A 22353-nucleotide genomic window follows, 5' to 3' on the forward strand; every position below is an offset into this window, starting at 1 on the left:
AGTTCATGAGAAGTATATGATAGCCGGGGCGTGGCAAGATGGCGTAAGGAACAGACGTCCCTTCCGGTCCTCTCCTGACTCTAACTTATCGTTTTGTCTTTAAGTGCCCGTTAAAACTTTTTTAAAAAGTTTATAAATAGTATGAGATGTTGAATTAATACCTAATGGTACATTTGTTAAAAAAAAGTAAAAGGAAACATCAACAGATTGTTAAAAAATTATATTTTCTGAAATTATCTGAACCTGTTTGTTTACAAAAAGCCACGACTCAGCGTGAAACGGATCCAGGAAAACAAGCGAAGAATTCGGCCTTAGAGCTCCGTTCTGATTCCGTAAGTCTTTCTGAAGGTCGTTTTCAGCTGCCTTTAGAACAAAGGGCTGGCCGGATGCCAGTATTTCAAACAACGTCTACTGAGACTTTGACAGCTGAATTAGCTGGGGCGCCACCAGTTGGAGAGTTAAAGAGTTGTTATTTGAATGCTATACCACCAGTTATATCAGCTCTTCCAGATACTGACGTAACGAAGCTTTTAAAGGAGGTTTGGATCAAAGATAACCCTGATGATCAGCCTCCTGATACTTCTGGGGTGTCTGTTTCAGGGGCTCTTACATGGAGTCAAACTGCAAGAAAAGCTACTAAATTAAAAGAAGGGATAGAAGGTCCTCTGATTCCACAAGAACAGCAGGATCCCACCATGTCTGGATCTACTGATGTTGATATACTTTTCAAGAGTCTTGAACATAAGATATTTTCTTCAATGATGCATTTAGGTGATTCTATGAATAATCTTACTTCTAAGATTAATGCATTGGTGGATGTCAATACTCAACAGATGGCTGATTATGGAGCTTTTAAAGTCAAAACTATTGAAAGACTTGAGATGTGTAATCAAGGATTATCTGATGTACAAGATCAATTGCAAGATCTGAATAAAACAATTGAAACGTTACAGATTCAGAATAAAAATTTAGCAAAAAAGGTTGATTATTTGGAGAACCAATCCAGACGGAATAATGTGAAAATTGTCGGCTTGCCAGAAGGCATAGAAGGGCCAGATCCAAGAACATTTTTCACTGAATGGATTCCACAAGTGTTGGGACAAGATAAGTTTTCTGAAGGTTTAATATTGGAACGGGCTCATAGAGCTTTGAGAAGGAGACCTTTTTCAGGACAGAATCCAAGACCTGTTCTGGTTCGCTGTTTAAATTACTGTGATAGAGAGACTATTTTACGTATGGCTATTAGAAATGCACAGCAAAACAAATCTCCTTTGATGGTTCAGAGTAATCGTGTTTTCTTCTATCCGGATTTGAGTCAGGAAATTATGTTTCAACGACGTGAATTTAATTCTGTGAAAGAATTATTGTGGAAAGAAGGATATAAGGCAACATTTAGATACCCTGCAGTACTGAAGATTTTTCAGGATGGATATCAACCAAAGTTCTTTGATAATCCTAAAGAAGCTATGGATTTTTCTCAGTCTTTACCAATTACGCAATTCCAGGAACGACGTAGTCCTCCACGGTCTCCAACGAGGGCAGAGCTGCAAGAAGGGAATTTGATTTCTGGAAGAAATGGAAGAAACGGTGGTCGCAATGGCAAAGGAAACTCATTTAATAGATAAGGAACATTTGAAACTCAAACGTGAATGGGTTGGGCACGTTTTTTATTCTTTGTTTAATTCTAAGGCAAAAGGTGTGGCAATTTTGGTACATAAGAATCTACCATTTTAGTTACAGAGTGAAGAGAAAAATAGTGGAAGATTATTAAAATTAAATTGTACAATCTTTAATGAGGCATGGACTTTGCTTGACGTTTATGCTCCTAATGTTGAGGATACAGCTTTTGTTGTGGATTTGTCTTTATTACTTGGACAATCGAACTCTAATGTGATGTTGGGGGAGATTTGAATGTATTCTGCGGTACTGAAGATTTTTTAGGATGGAAATTAGCCAAAATTCTTTGACAATCCTAAAGTGGTTATGGACTTTGCTTCTTCTTTGGCTTGGCTTCGCGGACGAAGATTTATGGAGGGGGTAAAAGTCCACGTCAGCTGCAGGCTCGTTTGTGGCTGACAAGTCCGATGCGGGACAGGCAGACACGGTTGCAGCGGTTGCAGGGGAAAATTGGTTGGTTGGGGTTGGGTGTTGGGTTTTTCCTCCTTTGCCTTTTGTCAGTGAGGTGGGCTCTGCGGTCTTCTTCAAAGGAGGTTGCTGCCCGCCAAACTGTGAGGCGCCAAGATGCACGTTACTGGACTTTGCTTAGTCTCTACCAATCATGCAGTTTCAGGAAAGATGTAGTCCCTCAAGGTCTCCAAAGAGAGTAGAGATGTAAGGTGGTATCCAGATTTTTAAAAGAAATGGAAGCAATGGTGATCGAAGTGGTAACGTTGATTTAACAAAATAAATCTTTTATCTTTTTTTTGAAAAGTGTTTAAATAGTTTAAATAATGATGATAGTTTAATGCAATGGGAGTTGGGAGAGGGAACTGGGTGGGCACTAGTTTCCAGAAGTCATCAGCTACCTGTGAGTTATCTCACACCCAATATTTTGGGGGAGTTACCGCTTTGGGCGGTTTAAACAGGAGAAGGTAGTTGTGACCTCCGACCTGTTTTTTTTTCTTTTTAATTTTTGGGTTAAGAAGTGAAGGTTTTTTTAAAAATTATTTTTTAAAAATAAATAATAATTTTTTTTTAAACTCTTTGTTTTGATTGTAATTGAGAGGGAATTAGGAGGTTTTTTCTCTCCTTTTTTCTTTTTTTTGGAGGGGGGGGTTTTCTCTTCTTTCTTTTTTAAGAGGATGATGTCACAGAAGATAATAAGTCAAAAATTGAGGATGTTGAATTAGATGAAGAGGAAGATGAGGGGAAAGGTGATAAGAAGAAGAAGAAAATTAAGTACAAATACATTGAGGGAGAAGAGTTTAATAAAATTAAGTTAATTTTGATAGAGAATTTTGAAGATGTTATAAATGAAGAATATGGAGAATTTTAGAAGAGTTTGAACTTTTTTTTCTTTTTTTTATACAAGGGGAGGGGAAGGGAATAAAAAGTTTATCTGATTGTTTTTCTAAGGGATGTTTTTGTTCTCTCGATGAATTATAAAGGAAACGGTATTAATGGAAATTCTGTATTTATGTATTATTAATTATGATTTTTTGTATAACAGATATGTGGTTGATATATGATTTTAATATTTGAATTTAGTTTTAAAGTTGATTTCATTTGTTAAATACATGAATTATGTTTGATTTAAATATATGTTTAAGGGTATTATTTTAGTATTGATATTTTTTTGTTGTTAGTAATTTTTTTGTTGTTAAGTTTTATCCTTTTTTTCATAAGTGGGGTTTTTTCTATTTTGTTTACAACATTGTTAATTAATTCTTCACTCTTTATTTTGGGGGGAGGGTTGGATTAATTTTAAATTAGATGATTAATGTTGTGTTATAATTATTGGGGGGGTTAATTTGTGTAGTTTAATGATGTAGTATTCTAATTTTTATTATCTTATTTTTTATTATTTCTTTAAATGTAATTTTTATTTTATTCATGTCATAAAATTTTAAATAAAGTTTAAAAAAAAAGAAGTATATGATAGCCAGGAAGGAGCTTAAGAAAGGAGAGCTTGAAAGGGGCATGAGAAAACCTTGGCATGCAGGATTAAGGAGAACCCAAGGCATTCTACGTATATATGAAGAACAGAAGGATGACAAGAAAGATGAAGGTGAGGCCACTAAAGGATAAAGGAGGCAACATGTGCCTGGAGATGGAGAAGGTTGGGGAGGTCCTAAATGAATTACTTTGCTTCAGTATTCACAAGAGAAAAGGACCTTGATCACAGTGAGGTCAGAATAGAACAGGCTTGTGTGCTGGACTATGTGGAGATTAAAAAAGAGTAAGTGTTGGATCTTAAAAACATCAAGATTGATAAGTCCCTGGGGCCAGATGCAATATACCCCAGGCTGCTGTGGGAAGTGAGGGAAGAGATAGCTGGGGCAGTAGCTATGATCTTTGAATCCCCTTTGGCTGCAGGGGATGTGCCGGAGGATTGGAGAATGGGAAATATAATATAATATATAATATAACAATTACAGCACGGAAACAGGCCATTAGGCCCTTCTAGTCCGCACCGAACCAAATACCCCTTTCTAATCCCACCTCCCTGCACAATGCCCATAACCCTCCATCTTCTTCTCATCCATATACCTGTCCAACCTTTTTTTAAATAATACAATTGACTCCGCCGCCACTATTTCTCCCGGAAGATCATTCCACACAGCTACCACTCTCTGAGTAAAGAAGTTCCCCCTCATGTTACCTCTAAACCTCTGCCCCTTAATTCTTAACTCATGTCCTCTTGTTTTAAACTTTCCTCCTCTTAACGGAAATAGTCTATCCACATCCATTCTGTCTATCCCTTTCATAATCTTAAATACTTCTATCAAATCCCCTCTCAACCTTCTACGCTCCAAAGAATAAAGACCCAATCTGTCCAATCTCTCCCCATACTCCAGATGCTTAAACCCAGGCAACATTCTGGTAAACCTTCTCTGCACTCTCTCCACTCTGTTTATATCCTTCCTATAATTAGGCGACCAGAACTGCACACAGAACTCCAAATTAGGCCGCACCAACGTCTTATACAATCTCAACATCACCTCCCAACTCCTATATTCCATGCAATGATTGATAAAGGCCAGCATACTAAAAGCCTTCTTCACCACCCTATTCACGTGAGTTTCTACCTTCAGGGAACGATGTACCGTCACTCCTAAATCTTTCTGCTCTTCTGTATTCCTCAATGCTCTCCCATTTACCACATATGTCCTGTTCTGATTCTTCTTACCAAAATGAAGCACCTCACACTTATCAGCATTAAATTCCATCTGCCATTTTTCAGCCCACTTTTCTAAGCAGCCCAAATCCCTCTGCAATCCTTGAAAACCTTCTTCATTATCCACTATTCCACCTATCTTAGTATCGTCTGCATATTTACTAATCCAATTCACCACCCCATCATCTAGATCATTAATGTATATAACGAACAACAATGGGCCCAATACAGATCCTTGAGGCACACCACTGGTCACCGGCCTCCAACCTGACAGACAATTAATTATCCACTACCACTCTCTGGCCTCTCCCTTTCAGCCAATGTTCAATCCATTTGACTATCTCAAAATTTATACCTAAAGACTGCACCTTCCTAACTAACCTTCCATGTGGTACCTTATCGAAGGCCTTACTGAAGTCCATATAGACAACATCCACTGCGCTACCCTCATCCACATTCCTAGTCACCTCTTCAAAAAATTCAATCAGATTGGTCAAACATGACCTTCCTCCCACAAATCCATGTTGAGTGCTCCTGATCAGACCCTGTCTATCCAGATGTTTATGTACTATCTCTAAGAATTTTCTCCATTAATTTACCTACCACAGACGTCAAACTTACAGGCCGATAGTTGCCAGGCTTCCTCCTTGAACCCTTTTTAAATAACGGAACCACATGCGCAATGCGCCAATCCTCCGGCACTATCCCCATATCTAATGACATTTGAAAAATTACCGCCAGAGCCTCTGCTATTTCCTCCTTCACTTCTCTCAATGTCCTGGGGAAGATCCCGTCTGGTCCCGGAGACTTATCCACCTTTATATTCTTCAAAAGCCTTAAAACTACACCTTTTGTAATCTCTATATTCCCCATATTTACCCAATTTGCTTTTTTTATCTCACATCTCCCAATATCCTTCTCCTTAGTGAATACCGAAGAAAAGAAACTGTTCAATATCTCCCCCATTTCTCTAGGTTCCACACACAGTTTTCCAATCTGATTTTCTAAGGGACCAATTTTGTCTCTAGCTTTCCTCTTACCATTAACATATTTGTAGAACTCTTTTGGATTAGTTTTCACCCTGCTTGCCATAGTTTTCTCGTACCTTCTTTTAGCTTTCCTAATTCCTCTCTTAAGATTCCTCTTACATTCAATGTATCTTTCAAACATCTCCTTAACTCCATGCTTCTTATATCTAATGTACGCCTCCCTTTTTCTTCGAACCAAGTTTCCAATATTCCTTGAAAACCACGGCTCTCTCAAACCTTTTGCCCCTCCTTTTAACCTAACAGGAACATAAAGCTTTTGCACTCTCAAAATCTGATCTTTAAAAGACTTCCATCTCTCTACTACATCCTGCCCATAAAACAAATTGTCCCAATGCACACCCTGCAAGTCCTTTCGCATCTCCTCAAATCTAGCTTTTCCCCAATCAAAAACCTCAATCCTTGGCCCTGATTTCTCTCTTTCCATAATGACATTGAAGCTGATGGCATTATGATCACTGGACCCGAAGTGCTCGCCAACACTAACCTCCGTCACTTGACCCATCCCATTTGCCAACAGTAGATCTAACACTGCTCCTTCTCTGGTCGGCACCTCTACATATTGTTGTAAAAAACTATCTTGCACACATTTCACAAACTCTAACCCATCCATTCCTTTCACAGAATGTGTTTCCCAATCTATATGTGGAAAATTAAAATCTCCCATAATTACAACCCTGTGCTTATCACAAATATCTACTATCTCCCTACAGATTCCCTACAAATGTGGTCCACTTGTTTAAAAAAAGGTAATAGGGAGAATCCTGGGAATTATAGACTAGTGACTCTTATGTCAGTGGGGTGCAAAGTAATGGAGAGGATTCTTAAGGATAGGATCTATGAGCATTTGGAGACGTTCAGTCTATCAAGGATAGTCAGCAGGGCTTTCTGAAGGGAAGGTCATAACTCACGATTCTAATTTTGAGGAGGTAATAAAATAAATTGATGAGGGAAGGGCAGTAGATATGGTCTACATAGATATTTAGTAAGGCATTTGACAAGGTTCCCCATGTGAGACTTGTTCAGAAAGTCATGAGACAGGGATTCAGTTGAACCTTGAATGTGTGGATAAAAAATTGGCTTGCAGGAAAAAAGAATAGTACAGGTATATAATCCTTTATCCGGTCATCTAAAACCCGGAAAGCTCCAAAATCCGGCAAGTGGGAAGAGACCAGCAGCGTGAGTCGGGTGGGCGAGGAGGAGAGACTGGCAGCACGAGTTGGGCGGGCGAGACCGGCAGCATGAGTCGGGTGGGCGAAACCAGCAGTGGGAGTCGGGCGGGCGAGGCTGTGGGGTGGGGGGGGGGAACCAGCAGCGTGAGTCGGGTGGGGAGACCAGCAGCGTGAGTCGGGCGGGTGGGAGACCAGCAGCACGAGTCAGGCGGGTGAGAGGGGGAGACGGCAGTGTGACTGGAAGGGGGTGGGGGTGGATATGGCAGCACAATTCAGGTGGGTTTAAATTTAGCTTTCCAAAATCCAGAAAAATCCAAAATTTGGGACACAAGGGTTCCGGATAAAGGATTGTGTAACTATAGTGGAAGGAAAGCATTCTGCCTGGAGGTCGGTGACTAATGGAGGGGCTGCAAGGATCTGTTCTGGGACCCCTGCTCTTTGTGATTTTTATAAATGACCTGGATGAAGAGGTAGAAGGATGGGTCAGAAAGTTTATGGATGACATTAAGGTTGGAGGAGCTGGGGATGGAGTTGAAGGTTGTCAAAGGTTATAGGAGAATATAGACAAAATGCAGAGATGGGCAGAAAAGTGGCAGATGGAGTGCAATCCAGATAAGTGTGAAGTGATGCTTTTTGGAAGGACAAACCAGAAGGCTGAGTATAGGGTTAATGGTCGGTTACTTAAGAGTGCGGATGAACAGAGGGACCTTGTGTTTCCAGTCCATACATCCCTGAAAGTTGCCGCAAAGGTTGACAGGATATGGGATGCTGGGCTTCATTAACAGGAGGATTGAGTTCAAGTTGCAACTCTACAAATCTCTATAAGACCATACTTATTCTGTTCAGTTCTGATCACCTCATTATATGAAGGAAGCTATGGAGAGGGTACAGAGGAGATTTACTAGGATGTTGCCTGGATTGGGAAACAAGTCCTATGAGGCAAGATTAACAGAGTTGAGACTTTTCTTTTTGGAGCGAAGAAGAATGAGAGGAGATTTAATTGAGGTCTTTAAGGTTATGAGAGGCACAGATAGGGTGGGCAGCCAAATCCTGTTTCTCAGGGCAGAAACAGCAAACACCAGAGGACATGTGTACAAAATGAAGGGAGGGAAGTTTAGGGGAGACATCAGGGGTAAGAATTTTACAGAGAATTGTGGATACTTGGAATGGTGGTGGAGGGAGGAACATTAGGGGCATTTAAGAGACTCTTGGACAGACACATGGATGGAGGAAAAGTGAAGGGTTACTGGGTAGGGAGGGTTTAATACTATTTTTAGGAATAGGTCGGCACAACATCAAGGCCAAAGGGTTGGTACTGTACTGTAGTGTTCTATTTTCTATTTGTCAGCATTAAATTCCATCCTCTGCCCACCTACATAACTGACAATGGTGTTCATGAATCCCTTGGCCACCATCTCCACTCTTGACAACACTTGTCTTGTTAGTGTCAACTGCAAACTGGCTCATCATGCCTTGTATGTTTACATTTAAATAATTGTTACAGATAACAAGCAGCAAAGGGCCCAGCCCCAAACCCTGTGGCACATCACTAGTCACAGTCCAGTCTGAGGAACAACATTCCACCATTACCCTCTGCTTTCCACCATGAAGATAATTTTCTCACTTTGTACCCATACGATCTAGCATTCCAGACCAGCGCACTGAGCTGAAGCTTTTCAAATGCCTTGCTAAAATCCATACATACAGCACCTACAACTCTGCCCTCGTCAACCTTCTTGGTCACACCTTCAGAATACTCAATCAGATTTGTGAGGCGTGACCTCCCACTAATAAAACCCACGCTGACTATCCTTAATCGGCCTTTGTCTATTTAAGTTCCTCACAATCCTCTCTAGTAACTTAACAAACGTTAGTCTCACTTGCCTGGAGTTCCCAGACTTTCTCTGCAGCCTTTTTTGAATAGAGGCACATTTGCCACTCTTCAGCCTTTTGGAACCTCACCTGTACTTCATGATGACATAAATCACAGGCAAGGCACCTGAACTTTCCTTATTTGGAGTATTGTAATCCTTCATTAAGAAAGGATGTGGTGACATTGGAGAGGGCTCAGAGGAGACTCCCAAGGATGATTCCGGGAATGAAACGGTTATCATATGAGGAACGCTCGACTGCTCTTGGCCTGTACTCATCGGAATTTAGAAGAATGAGGGGGGAATCTCATTATGTCCCCTAGATGGTGGAAGGGTAGCAACTGTTCGGGTCTCACCTACCAGTGAAAACAATTTTCCTTCCTCTATCTTATCTCTCCCTTTCATAATTTTATATGTTCCTATAAGACAGGGGTGGCCAAACCATGGCTCACGAGCCACATGTGGTTCTTTGACCTTTAACACATGGCTCACTGCCAGTCTCTCCCCCTTGCCCACCTGACTCACGCTGCCGGTCTCTCGCCTGCCCGACTCACGCTGCCGGTCTCTCACCCGCCCGACTCACGTTGCCGGACTCTCGCTCTCGCCCGCGTGACTCACGCTGCTGGTCTCTCGTCCGCCCGACTCGTGTTGCCGGTCTCTCGCCCTCATCCACCCGACTCACGTCTTTAATAGCCTGATATTTGTAGTATTTTAGTCATTAAAAAATATGATGATAATAAGACTTATTTTGTAAGGTGGAAATCTGATTAAAATATCTTTTTTTGTGTCTTTGTGATTATTGAAACTAATACAAATTAACAGTTTAAAAACTGCATGTAGGAATAAATATGTATTTCTTAAAATTTATATCAATTTTTGGGATGTAACAATAAAAACGTCCGTGTGAATTTTGTTCTTGACCTGCGCCTCTCAATCATCTGAGCTTTATCGTTTGTGGCTCTTACATTAAGCAAGTTTGGCCACCCCTGCTATAAGATCTCCTCTCATTCTTTTGAATTCGAGTGAGTATAATCCCAGACGATTTAGTCTCTCCTCATAGGTCAACCCCCTCATCTCCAGGATCAAACTGGTGAACCTCCTCTGGACTGCCTCCAAGGCCAGTACATCCTTCCTCAAGTATGGAGACCAGAACTGTACACAGTTCTCCAGGTGCAGCCTCATACTATTTGCCTTTTTAATAACCCGTTGTACCTACAACCCAACTTTTTGCGATTCATGCACAAGCAATCCCAAGTCCTTTTGCACTACAGCATGCTGCAGTTTTTCACCATTTAAATAATAATCTGCTCTTCTATTTTTCCTACCAATGTGGATGACCTCGCATTTCCTGATGTTGTACTCCATCTACCAGACCTTTGTCCACTCACCTAGCTTAATTCTATCCTTCTGCAGCCTCTCCACATCCACTGTACAACTTGCTTTTCCACTCAATTTAGTATCATCCGCTCTGTACACTCTGTCCCCTCTTCCAAATTATCAGTGTAGATGGTGAACAGCTGCAAGCCCAACACTGACCCCTGAGGCCCCCCACTTACCACTGTCTGCCAATCAGAAAAACATCCATTCATCCCAACTCTCTGCCTTCTGTCAGTTAACCAATCCTCAATCCGTGCCAATATACTTCCCCCAACTCCATTCATCTGTATCATATTGATAAGTCTCTTGTGTAGCACCTTATCAAACACCTTCTGGAAATCCAAATAGACAACATCAACCTGTTCCCCTCTATCTACTGCACCCATTATATCCTCAAAGAACTCCAGCAAGTTTGTCAAACAAGACCTGCCTTTTCTGAATCCATGCTGCGTCTGCCCGATGGATGTTCTAAATGTCTCGCTATTTCATCCTTAATGACAGCTTCAAGCATTTTCCCGACTACAGACGTTAAGCTAACTGGCCAATAGTTACCTGTCTTCTGCCTACATCCCTTTTTAAAAAGTGGTGTAACGTTTGTTATCTTCCAATCCTTAATGTAAACTGCTCCCTTTTTGTCCTTATGATCTCCTTTCTTAGCTTGCTCCTCAGTTCCTGAAACTCTTCCAGGTCTACACTTGATTCCAGCTGCTTAGACCTGTCCCAAGCCTCTTTCTTGCCCTTAAAGAGAGCCAGAATTTTTGTTACCAAAGCTTCCCAACTCTTGCATATGTGACCCTTCATTCTAAGAGAAACATACATGCCCTGTACTCTTGCCAAAATACTTTTAAAAACACCCCATTTTCCCAACATTCCTATTCCTTCAAACAACCTACACCAATTAATGTGTTAGTTCTTGTTTTATAGGTTCAACATTGGCCTTGCTCCAATTCCAACTTGTGGTCCTGCACTGTCTATTCCTGTAACTATACCCTAGAACAGTCCTGCCCCTCCCTTAGTCAGGTTTCCATAATGGGAACCACATCCATCACATGCCTCTCCAGCCCAAGTTCGTCCTCCATAACTTACAAGCCTCCAGCATTAAATTGGCTGTAATTTAAACCAACAGTACTTCCTCACTCCCCACCTTTCTCCTGCCCATGAAACTTTCTCTCATCACCCTCCGTACCACCTTCTAACCTCTCCCCTGTCCTGTCTGCATGGGAACCCAGCCCCCCTGCCAATCTAGTTCAAACCCACCTGTGCAGCACCAGCAAACCTGCCTGCCAGGATGTCGGTCCCTCTCTGGTTCAAGTTTCCCTCTTGAACAGGTCACCTCTCCCCCAGAAGACATCCCAATGATCCAAAACCTAGCACACCTGACCTTGTGCCAGCTCCTTGGCTACAAATTCAACAGGCCTTTATTCCTATTTCTAAGCTCACTAACACGTGGCACCAGGATTCATCCAGAGAAATGTCCCCTTGTTGATTTGCTTCTCAACCTCTCACCTAATTGGCTACACTTATTGTGTTGGACCTTCACCCTTACTCCACCTGTGTCGATTGTACCAACATGTACAATTACCTCTGGATGTTCACCCTACTCCTTGAGAATGCTCTCCAACTGCTGAGTGACATTTTTGACTCTGACACCTAGGAGACAACCCAATCCTAGTGTCTCTTCCATAGCCACAGAATTTCTTGTCCATCCCTTAAAGGCCACAGAATCTTCTATCTGTCCCCCTCATTAATGAGCTGGGTACAATTCCCACATATATTGTCAGTAGAGATAGAACCGAGATCCTTCCTGGAACCACTTCACCTTCATGCCTCTCTGTTCACCTTCCACATGAGGTAGCAACTTCCTGACTGAAATGAAACCCAAGCAAACTGGAGGCATGGAAATGTAACATCAAAGCAGACGATGCTGGCTCGCAGCATCTGTGAAGAAAGAAAGAGTTAACATTTCATGTCCTGGAGTCTCCATTAGAATGTTTCTCCTCTTAACTGAATTGACAGATATTTTACATCTTGAGTACGATCTCCCAGTCAGTGTTAAAAAGATATGATGGGTTATTGGGCATTAACACAAAAAAATTAGCCATGAGTTAGGAACAAAAAGACAAACACTACATGGTTGGTGACTTCACACCTGTCAATTACTTACTTGGTCCCCATATATTCTGACACTGAGTGTGCAGTGTCTGGCATGCACCATTATAACAATATGAGGTTCCATTTGCACAAGGGTAAAAGTTTTTCTTAAACATGTTGCTAGGACACTTTGAAGACGAGCCTGTGCAGTACTCTGCAAAATCACATTCTCCAATGGGTTTCCTGCAAATTCGATTTGGTTTTACGAACTGTAATTCATAAAAATCCATAAAACTTAGTCACAATTGAGTAACAATCATTTTTATTGAAACAGATCAAAAATTTAAAATAATGCAGTGTTCAACAAACAGAACAACTACCAGCTCAGTGGAATACTTTATATTGGTGAGTAAATGATTTTGATCATCCAAAGGATTTTATTCAAATGCCTTTCATATAGGTAACATTCAGATAGACAAGTCCACAGCATCAGATACGATATATCTCAGTTTCAACAGGAAGCGAGTGAGAAGATTGCTGGGGTGTTGTCAAGAATCATTGATCCAACTTAGCCAGAGAGATGGCTCCAGAGGAATGGAGAATGACAAAAGTAGTTGCCTTATTTAAGAAAGGTAATAGGGAGATTCCTGGAAACTATAGACCAATGAGTCTTACAACAGTGGTAGGCAAACAAGTGGCATTGGATGTGGTGTAAATGTATTTTAGTAAGAGGCTTCAGAAGGACTCCATGGTAGGATCATTCAGATATTTCCTCTCCTGAGAAGCACTGATTTCTCCAGGAACAAAGCAAAGGGAAGCCTCCTCCAGATAAACATTGACTATGTGAAGCAGGATTAAAGAAGTGTTTTCCTCATTCAGGATGCTTCATGCTATCAGTAACTTTGGGGGTCACTCTAAGATATTGCGCATTCGAAGGACATCATAAAGTGAATCAAGTTGACAATCCAATTTTTGATCAATAAACATAAAATATTGTTCTTATTTTCGCCAAGAATCTTTGAGTCATTTGGCGGACATTTAGTGATGTTGATTTAGTGCAGCTGGAAGGAAATTTGAACTGTTAAGACTGTGAAATGTCAACTCACAAAACTTTAATCAGCTTAATAATCTGTGAAAGGGACCTTACCCCATCTGTGACCATGGTGACGATGGAATCAAATACTTACTTTGCAGTTTCTACAACAGATATCACTTGATGCACATTTGGCACCAGGCCGAAATTTACACAATGAAGCAATGCAACAGGGATCCATGCAATTCTGGTGAAAAGAGAAATCATTAATTTTAAAACTATATAGTCTAACATTAAAGATCAATTGAATTCAATCATGACCACTTTTTTCACATGCAAAGTCATGGAAATTAAAAGTTTGGTAAACACTAAATATGCAGATCTAAGTACTGAGTCCAGGAGTTGGGATGTTCTGGTAAAGTTGTATAAGACCAAATTGGGAGTATTATGTGCAGTTTTGATGGTTGGTGTCGTGGTTACAATGTCATTACAGCACAAGCGACTGAGACCAGGGTTCAAATCCCAAGCTGCCTATTAGGAGTTTGTACATTCTCTTCATTTGAGGAGGGGTTTTCACCCAGGGCGAGTTTTCTCCCACGGTTCAAGATGGACAAAAGAAAAATGGCCTCTTATGCTCCAAAGAGTATTGAAGGGAAAAGCACAAGTTGCGTCCTCTAGCTTGACTACAGAGCAAGTGGCAAATTATGATACTGTTAAACAAGCAGTATTGAAAGCTTATGTGTTAGTTCCAGAAGCATATAGACAAAAATTTAGGAGTTTGGTGAAAACATGGAACCAATCTTATATGGATTTTGCTTTGGGAAAATCTGTATGTTTTGACAGTTTGTGCACCTCAAAAGGAATAAATAATGATGTTGACAGATTGAGAGAATTGATAATAATTGAGGAAAATCTGGATGCGAGAGATGTGGGGATGAGGCAGTTAGGTTAACGGAGGGATATGCCCTGTTTCACAAAAACAAATTTGAGAATAGTGGGCCTTTTCAGAGTTAGTGGGGAACAGATAAGTAAACCTGTTCAGAAGGTTAATGTGGAGCAGATTAGTAAGCCTGAAATTAAGTCTGGGGAGAATGTTAAGAGAAAAGGTAAAGTGGTGTGAGAGATGGGAAAACTGATCTAAAATTATGAACATGAAGGAAACTAAAATTCATACATCAGTTAATGGCTGTAACCAGTACAAACAGGATGAGCTTGGGAATTAGGATGCAGGAAAGCAGAGTCAGCACGATTAACATAAGAATCTTCTAGTCTTTGTGACAAGATCAATGAGCCACCATAAGAATAAGATAAGGAGCGGTAAGGAACAATAGAATGTAAGAAGTTGAGGTAGTCTGAATAGACAGAAGTGCCAAGTTCTACATATCTAATTAGTTAACCTTACACAGATTTACAAAGTTATACATATTAAATTAGTCAACCCTAGACAGGATGAGCCAACTCTACATACCAAGAGACTGTAGCCCTGAGAATCAGGAAGGTGTGAATAAGGACAATAACATGAAGGAACACCGACAGGATACCCCCTGGTCCTCCAAGTATACTGAAATGGCACGTAGGCAGGAAGGATTGCCTCTGCCAAACCCATCCAGGGGGCAGAAGAATGTAAGGGGGAGGGTATTCTGATGCTGAAATTTACTGTATAAAAGTTGGGTGAGCCCCAGTGTACATGTGTATTCCCAGGGTAAGGGGAAGCACCCAACTTTGCATTGTTGTTGTAATAAATGTTCTTTGTTCTCAATTTTTGTCTCGAGCAATTTCTTTAAAGGTAATTCTGTTTCTAACAGTGGGAAAGGACAGAACTTCTGGATTTCTATGTCATTTTTGTAAGAAACCTGGCCATATTATTGCAAATTGTTTAGTGTTGAAAAAGTGACGAGAAAAGGAGGTTTTACCAGAAATGTGCATTCATACAGTTGAATTTAAGGAGAGCAGATGTTCCAAACCTGGATGCTTTCAAACCTTTTGTGTCCGAGGGCTTGGTTTCAGTAAAGGAGGGAGAATCACAGGTTCCAGTTATAATTCTTTGAGATACTGCTCAGTCATTGTTAAGTCTTGATCAAAAGACTAACACGGGGAGACGACTTTGATTAGAGGTGTTGGAGGTGAGGTAGAATCAATAACTCTTCAAAACATAGTGCTGAATTCAGAATTAGTTAAAGGACCAGTTGTAGTAGGAGTAATTTCAAAGTTACCCATGCAGGGAGTCTCATTTTTATTAGGAAATGATTTGGCAGAGGATAAAGTTGGGTCAGTTTTGAGATTAACGAATCAGCCTAGTAAGGGTGAGGTTGAAGAGGATTGTGAGATATATCCTGCATGTGCTGTAACAAGGTCTTTGGCGAAGGAAATGATGAGAACAGTTGATAGAGACTTGGCCAGCGCTTCTGAAATATTCTTGAAAGACCAGGTTAATTGTGAGAGTCAAGATTTCTCTTTGTCAAGGAAAGAGTTAATTCAACAACAGAGGATAGTTACAGATCTTATTGACTTAAGGGACAAAGCAGTAAGTGAAGAGGAGATTAAAGAAGTGTCCTGTGGATATTTCTTGAAGGGTGAATTGTTAATGAAACCTTATTATGAGGATAAGAGTGGTGGAGAACAATCTATATCAGAGGTGTTAGTTGTTGACAGGGTTGAGGAAGTTATGGATCATAAGATTATGGAAACAGATCTTGTGAGGGTGACCTTAAAGAAACCATGGTTCCTGTGTGCCTGTCTAACTCAGCACTTTTGGAAAATAGGAAGGAAAGGTTAGGCCATCTTAAATCTCAAGAACAGTTGCAGTTGAAAGATTTAATTTTGAAATATACAAATGTGTTTCCTGATGTGCAAAAATGGACATCAGTAATTTATCATGAGCTGGACGTGGGAGAAGTAAGTCCCATAAAATAACACCCATATAGAATACACGTTCAGAAGTGTAAAATCATGAATCAGGAGGTGTTGAGGGGAGTCACGTGATGGAGTAGTGGCCGGTCAGGGAATTCCAACCCTCTCCGGAAAAGTTGAAAAAAAATGCACAAAACACAAAGGTACAAGAGTAAAAATTAAAACAAAGTAAAAATAAAGGTGAGAAGAAAATGGCAGCGGAGAGAAAAGTCGAAAACTACGGGAAGAAGAGAAGATGAAAGAACGTCGGAAGAAGGTGAAGGCCTTACCTGTCCGAAGAGGCCCGCCGCAGAGAGAGAGGCCCGCTCCCTCAGGTCAGTGGAGGTCCCGGGCTCGGGACTACAAAAATGGCTCGCGGAGCCGAGTAAAAGTGCGCAACCGGGCATGCGCATGAAAAAAAACACAGTGACGGGAGGGGGGACCAGCTGCGGAGTCGATCTCCACACCTGAGAGAGACACCTGCAGAACAGCAGCAGGTGCAGAACAGAGACAATAACGACAACAAGAAAGAAGAGGGTAAAAAGAAAACAAGGAAACAACAGATGGTCAATCCAGAGGAAGAAGAAGAAGAAGAACAGAAAGAAGTGGAAGAAGAAGAGAAAAGCAAGACAATGGATGTAGCTTTTTTTAAAGAATATATGGAATCAGTGAAAGAATGGCAATTACAAGAATTTGATGAGATAAAAAGAAGAATTAAGAATGCAGAAGAAAAAATGAATAAAATAGAAATGGTCATGTCAGAGTTAGGAATAAGAGTGGATAATGTGGAAGAACGAGAAATAATCGTAGAAATGGAAGTAGAGGAATTAAAAGAGAAATTAGAAGAATCTAATACAAAAGTTAAAGAGGCACAGGAGCTGTTAGCTCAGAAGATAGATATAATGGAAAACTATAATAGAAGAAATAATATAAAGATAGTGGGCCTTAAGGAAAATGAAGAAGGCAAGAATATGAGAGAATTTATAAAAGATTGGATCCCCAGGTTCCTAGGAAGACCAGAATTACAGGAAGAAATGGAAATAGAAAGGGCACATAGAACATTAGCCCCGAAACCACAGCCGCAGCAAAAACCAAGATCCATTTTAGTAAAATTTTTAAGATATACAACAAGAGAAAATATATTGGAGAAAGCAATGAAGAAAATAAGAGAAGACAAAAAGCCACTGGAATACAAAGGTCAAAAAAATTTTTTCTATCCAGACATAAGTTTTGAATTCCTGAAGAAGAGGAAGGAGTTCAATACAGCAAAAACGATCTTATGGAAAAAAGGATATAAATTTATGTTAAAGTACCCAGCGGTACTTAAAATAGTTATTCCAGGGCAACAAAATAGACTATTCTCGGATCCAGAGGAAGCACGAAATTTGCAGAACAACTACAAAAGAAGCAGAAAGATGAAGACATGTAATGAGAGTAAAAATGACCACAAACTATATGTATGTGTGTATATGGGTATATATATATATATATATATATATATATATGTATAGATGTGTATGTATAGATGTGTATACATGAGTGTATCTGTATTTAGAGGAAAATATATAGAGTTTAGATAAGAATTAATAAGGGAATGAAAGGGACTAGAGGGAATAAGGAGAGAATTAAAAGAGTGACCTTTGTTATATATGAAAATTGAAATCTTTTCCGGGGGGGGCTGGATGGGGATGAGTTACGGTCACTGCAAAATCAGTTGACGCTTGCGAGTGAATTCGCAAATCCAAATGGAGAGGGGAGATGTGGTTGCCCGGCAAGGGATAAAGGGCAACTCAGGAGGGGGAGAAGAGAATGGGGTTAAAGAAGTTTTAAATAGGAGAATAAGGAAAATGTTTGATGTTTTAGAAATGTTGTCTTATAAAGTGTTCAAAACAAGAAAGCAGAAATGGATAAGAAGGAAAGGTAATGATGGAGAAACGGAAAGGGAAGATAAACAAAGTATAAAATGGCTACGTTGAACTATATGACTTTAAATATTAATGGAATACATAACCAAATCAAAAGGAAGAAACTGCTAAATTTACTGAAAAAAGAAAAAATTGATATAGCATTTGCGCAAGAAACACATTTAACTGAATTGGAGCACAAGAAATTAAAGAGAGATTGGGTAGGACATGTAACAGCAGCGTCGTATAATTCAAAAGCAAGAGGAGTAGCTATATTAATCAGTAAAAATATACCAATTAAAATAGAAGAGGAAATAATAGATCCAGCAAGGAGATATGTAATGATAAAATGTAAGATATATTCGGAGTTTTGGAATCCACTCAATGTATATTCACCTAACGAAGAAGATCAAAAGTTTATGCAAGATATTTTTTTGAAGATAGCAGATACGCAAGGGAACATATTAATAGGAGGGGATTTCAACCTTAATTTGGATTCAAATATGGACAAAACTGGGAAAAAAAATTAACAGAAAGAACAAAGTAACCAAATTTATAATTAAATCGATGCAAGAAATGCAACTTTTGGATATATGGAGGAAACAACACCCAAAGGAAAAGGAATATTCATATTACTCGGGTAGTCAACAAACATACTCAAGAATAGACCTATTTTTGTTATCAGCTCGTATGCAAGATATAGTAAGAAAAACAGAATATAAAGCTAGAATATTATCGGACCATTCACCCTTGATATTGACAATAGAGTTAGAGGACATCCCTCCAAGAATGTATAGATGGAGATTAAACTCCATGCTACTTAAAAGGCAGAATTTTAGAGAATTAATTGAAAGACAAATTAAAATGTACTTTGAAATAAATACGGAAACAGTGAAAGATAAATATAGAAAAAGAATTAGCAATGAAGGAAGACACAACTAAAAGGAGAGAATTGGCAGATAAAAAAATAAAATATGAAACACTACAAACATATAAGGTGGAGAAGAATATAATGAAGACAAAACAGAAATATTATGAACTAGGAGAAAAAACGCACAAAATTCTAGCATGGCAGCTTAAGACAGAACAAACTAAGAAAATGGTATTGGCATCAAGGAAAAAAGACAAACAAATCACATATAATCCAACGGAGATTAATGAAAACTTTAGAGAATTCTATGAACAATTATACCAAACTGGGAAAGAAGGCAAAATAGATGAATTTTTAACTAAAATTGAACTACAAAATTACAAATAGAGGAACAAAATAAATTAACAGAACCATTTGAAATAGTAGAAATACAAGAGATAATAAAAAAACTACCAAATAATAAAACACCAGGAGAGGATGGATTCCCAATAGAATTCTATAAAACATTTAAAGATTTATTAATTCCTCCCCTCCTGGAAGTAATCAACCAGACTGACAAAACACAAAGCTTACCAGATTCATGTAAAACAGCAATAATTACAGTAATACCAAAGCAAGGGAAAGATCCACTCGCACCAGCGTCATATAGACCAATATCATTACTTAACACAGATTATAAGATAATAGCTAAACTATTAGCAAACAGATTAGCAGATTATGTACCTAAAATTGTAAATCTAGACCAAACTGGATTTATTAAAAAAAGACGCACAACAGACAATATTTGTAAATTTATTAACTTAATTCATGCAGTAGAAGGGAGTAAAGCGCCAACAGTAGCAGTTGCTTTAGAGGCAGAGAAGGCCTTTGACAGAGTAGAATGGAATTATTTATTCAAAGTATTGCAAAAATTCAGTTTACCAGAGAAGTATATTAATTGGATTAAAGCATTATATAAGGGGCCATTGGCGAAAGTGACAGTAAATGGATATATATCAAAGCAATTTAATTTAAGCAAATCAACAAGGCAGGGATGCCCATTATCACCCTTATTGTTCACGTTAGCTATAGAACCACTAGCAGAATTGATAAGAACAGAAAATTATATAAAAGGGATAAAAATAAAAGACAAGGAATCAGTTTATTTACGGATGATGTTATAGTATACTTAACAGAACCAGAACTATCAATAAAAGAATTATATAAGAAATTGAAGGAATATGGAGAAGTGTCGGGTTACAAGATTAACGTAAATAAAGTGAAGCAATGCCAATGAATAATGCGGATTTCTCAAAATTTAAGAAGGAATCACCATTCAGATGGCAATTGCAAGCAATAAGATACCTAGGTATACAAATAAATAAAAATCTCGGCCATCTATATAAACTCAATTATTATCCACTAATGAAAAAATTACCGGGCGATTTCGAGCATTGGAAAGATTTACCACTAACACTAATAGGAAGGATAAAATGTATTAAAATGAACATTTTCCCAAGGATACTATACCTATTTCAGGCATTGCCAATACACTTGACAGAGAAATTCTTCAAGGAGTTAAAGAAAATAATAAGGAAATTTTTATGGAAAGGGGGGAAGCCGAGGATAGCACTAGATAAATTAACAGAATGGTATAAACAAGGAGGCTTATAATTGCCAAACTTTAAAAATTATTATAGAGCCACACAATTAAGATACCTATCAGATTTTTATCAACAAGTGAAAAGCCAGATTGGACTAGATTAGAACTAGATAAAATGGGGGAAAAGATACCTGAACACATATTATATAAATGGGATGAAAAATTGGTACAGCGTAGCAGTTCTCCAGTATTGCATCATCTGCTCAATATTTGGAAGAAGATTCATGTAGAAAGGAATAAAACAAATTACCAACTACCAAAACTAATACTGGCGCAAAATCAGCTAATCCCTTTTACAATAGATAACCTTTCCTTTAGAGAATGGGAGAAAAAAAGGGATCAAAAGAGTAGAAAATTATTTTTCAGGAAATAGATTATTATCTTTTGAACAAATGAAGGATAAATACAATATAACTCAAGATACAGTGTTGGCATATTACCAATTGAGATCTTACTTGAAGGACAAATTAGGAAGTAGTCTGAGGTTACCTGAGGGAAGTAACTTTGAATATGTGATTACAGATACAATGATAATCAAAAGATTTATAACAAATATGTATATTAAACTGCAAGAAAAGGAGAATGAGGAAACAAATGGTAAAACTAAACAAAAATGGGAACAAGATTTAAATATAAATATAAAGAAGGAAACATGGGAGAAGTTTGGGAAGATCTAAACCAGATATTAAATAAAATTACAGAAAACAATATACCAAAAAACCCAGAGATCTTCCTCCTAAGTAACATAAAAAACAAAGAATTTGGAATTGATTTGGATGGTGCACAAAAAAGATTTGTTAAGATAGCTCTAGCCGTAGCAAAAAAATGTATTATGTCAACCTGGAAATTGAAAGATAATTTGAGAATACAACAATGGTATGTAGAAATGAATAAATGTATTCCATTAGAAAAAATAACATATAATTTAAGAAATAATATTGAAATATTTGAACAAATATGGGAGCCATACATGAAACACTATAGAGAAAACCTACCGGGGACATCTACCACCTAAATTAATGAAAGGAGAAGGAAATGAAAAGAATTGACTCAGTGGAATTTCTTGTTTATTTTTATTGAATGACAACATTGTTTGACTGGTTTAATGTGTCTTAGATTTTGTACTTTAAATGAATGAGGGGAGGTAGGGAGGGTGGGATGGGAGGAGGGAGGGGGGGAGAAAATGACACTGTATATATTTGAAAAAGGAAATGTATGTATCTTGGTCAGTGTGGTTTATGGTGTGAAAAATAAAAAATAAAAAAAAAAATCAGGAGGTGTTGAAAAATGATATTATTCGACCTACGAACTCAGATTGGAGTTCTCCTTGTGTTCTGGTACTGAAAGCAGATGGAACTGTTAGGAGGCTCTGTACGGATTATAGGAAGGTTAATTTAGTAACTAGAACAGATGCTTATCCTATTCCGAGAAGATGACTGTATTGATAAAATTGGGAAAGATAAATTTCTTACTAAATTGGATTTGTTGAAGGGTTACAGGTGAGTGTCCTAATTGAGAGAGGAAAGAATATTTTGGCTTTTGTAACTTCATCTGGTTTATATGAGTATAATGTGTTACCTTTTGGCATGAACAATGCTCCTGCAACATTCCAAAGGATGA

General features: G+C 38.7%; 1 protein-coding gene across 1 annotated transcript in view; it reads right to left on the minus strand.

Moving 5' to 3' along the window:
* The window catches only part of LOC138756926 (disintegrin and metalloproteinase domain-containing protein 19-like), a 271202-nt gene that overhangs the window by 92173 nt on the left and 156676 nt on the right, over positions 1-22353 (minus strand). The window contains exons 13-14 of the mRNA XM_069923354.1: positions 13582-13674; positions 12468-12663 (exon numbers count right to left, since the gene is read on the minus strand). Coding sequence (XP_069779455.1) covers positions 12468-12663; positions 13582-13674 — 289 coding nt within the window. The remainder of the gene's footprint in view (positions 1-12467; positions 12664-13581; positions 13675-22353) is intronic.

This window comes from Narcine bancroftii, chromosome 3 (assembly GCF_036971445.1).
Source record: "Narcine bancroftii isolate sNarBan1 chromosome 3, sNarBan1.hap1, whole genome shotgun sequence".
NCBI lineage: Eukaryota > Metazoa > Chordata > Chondrichthyes > Torpediniformes > Narcinidae > Narcine > Narcine bancroftii.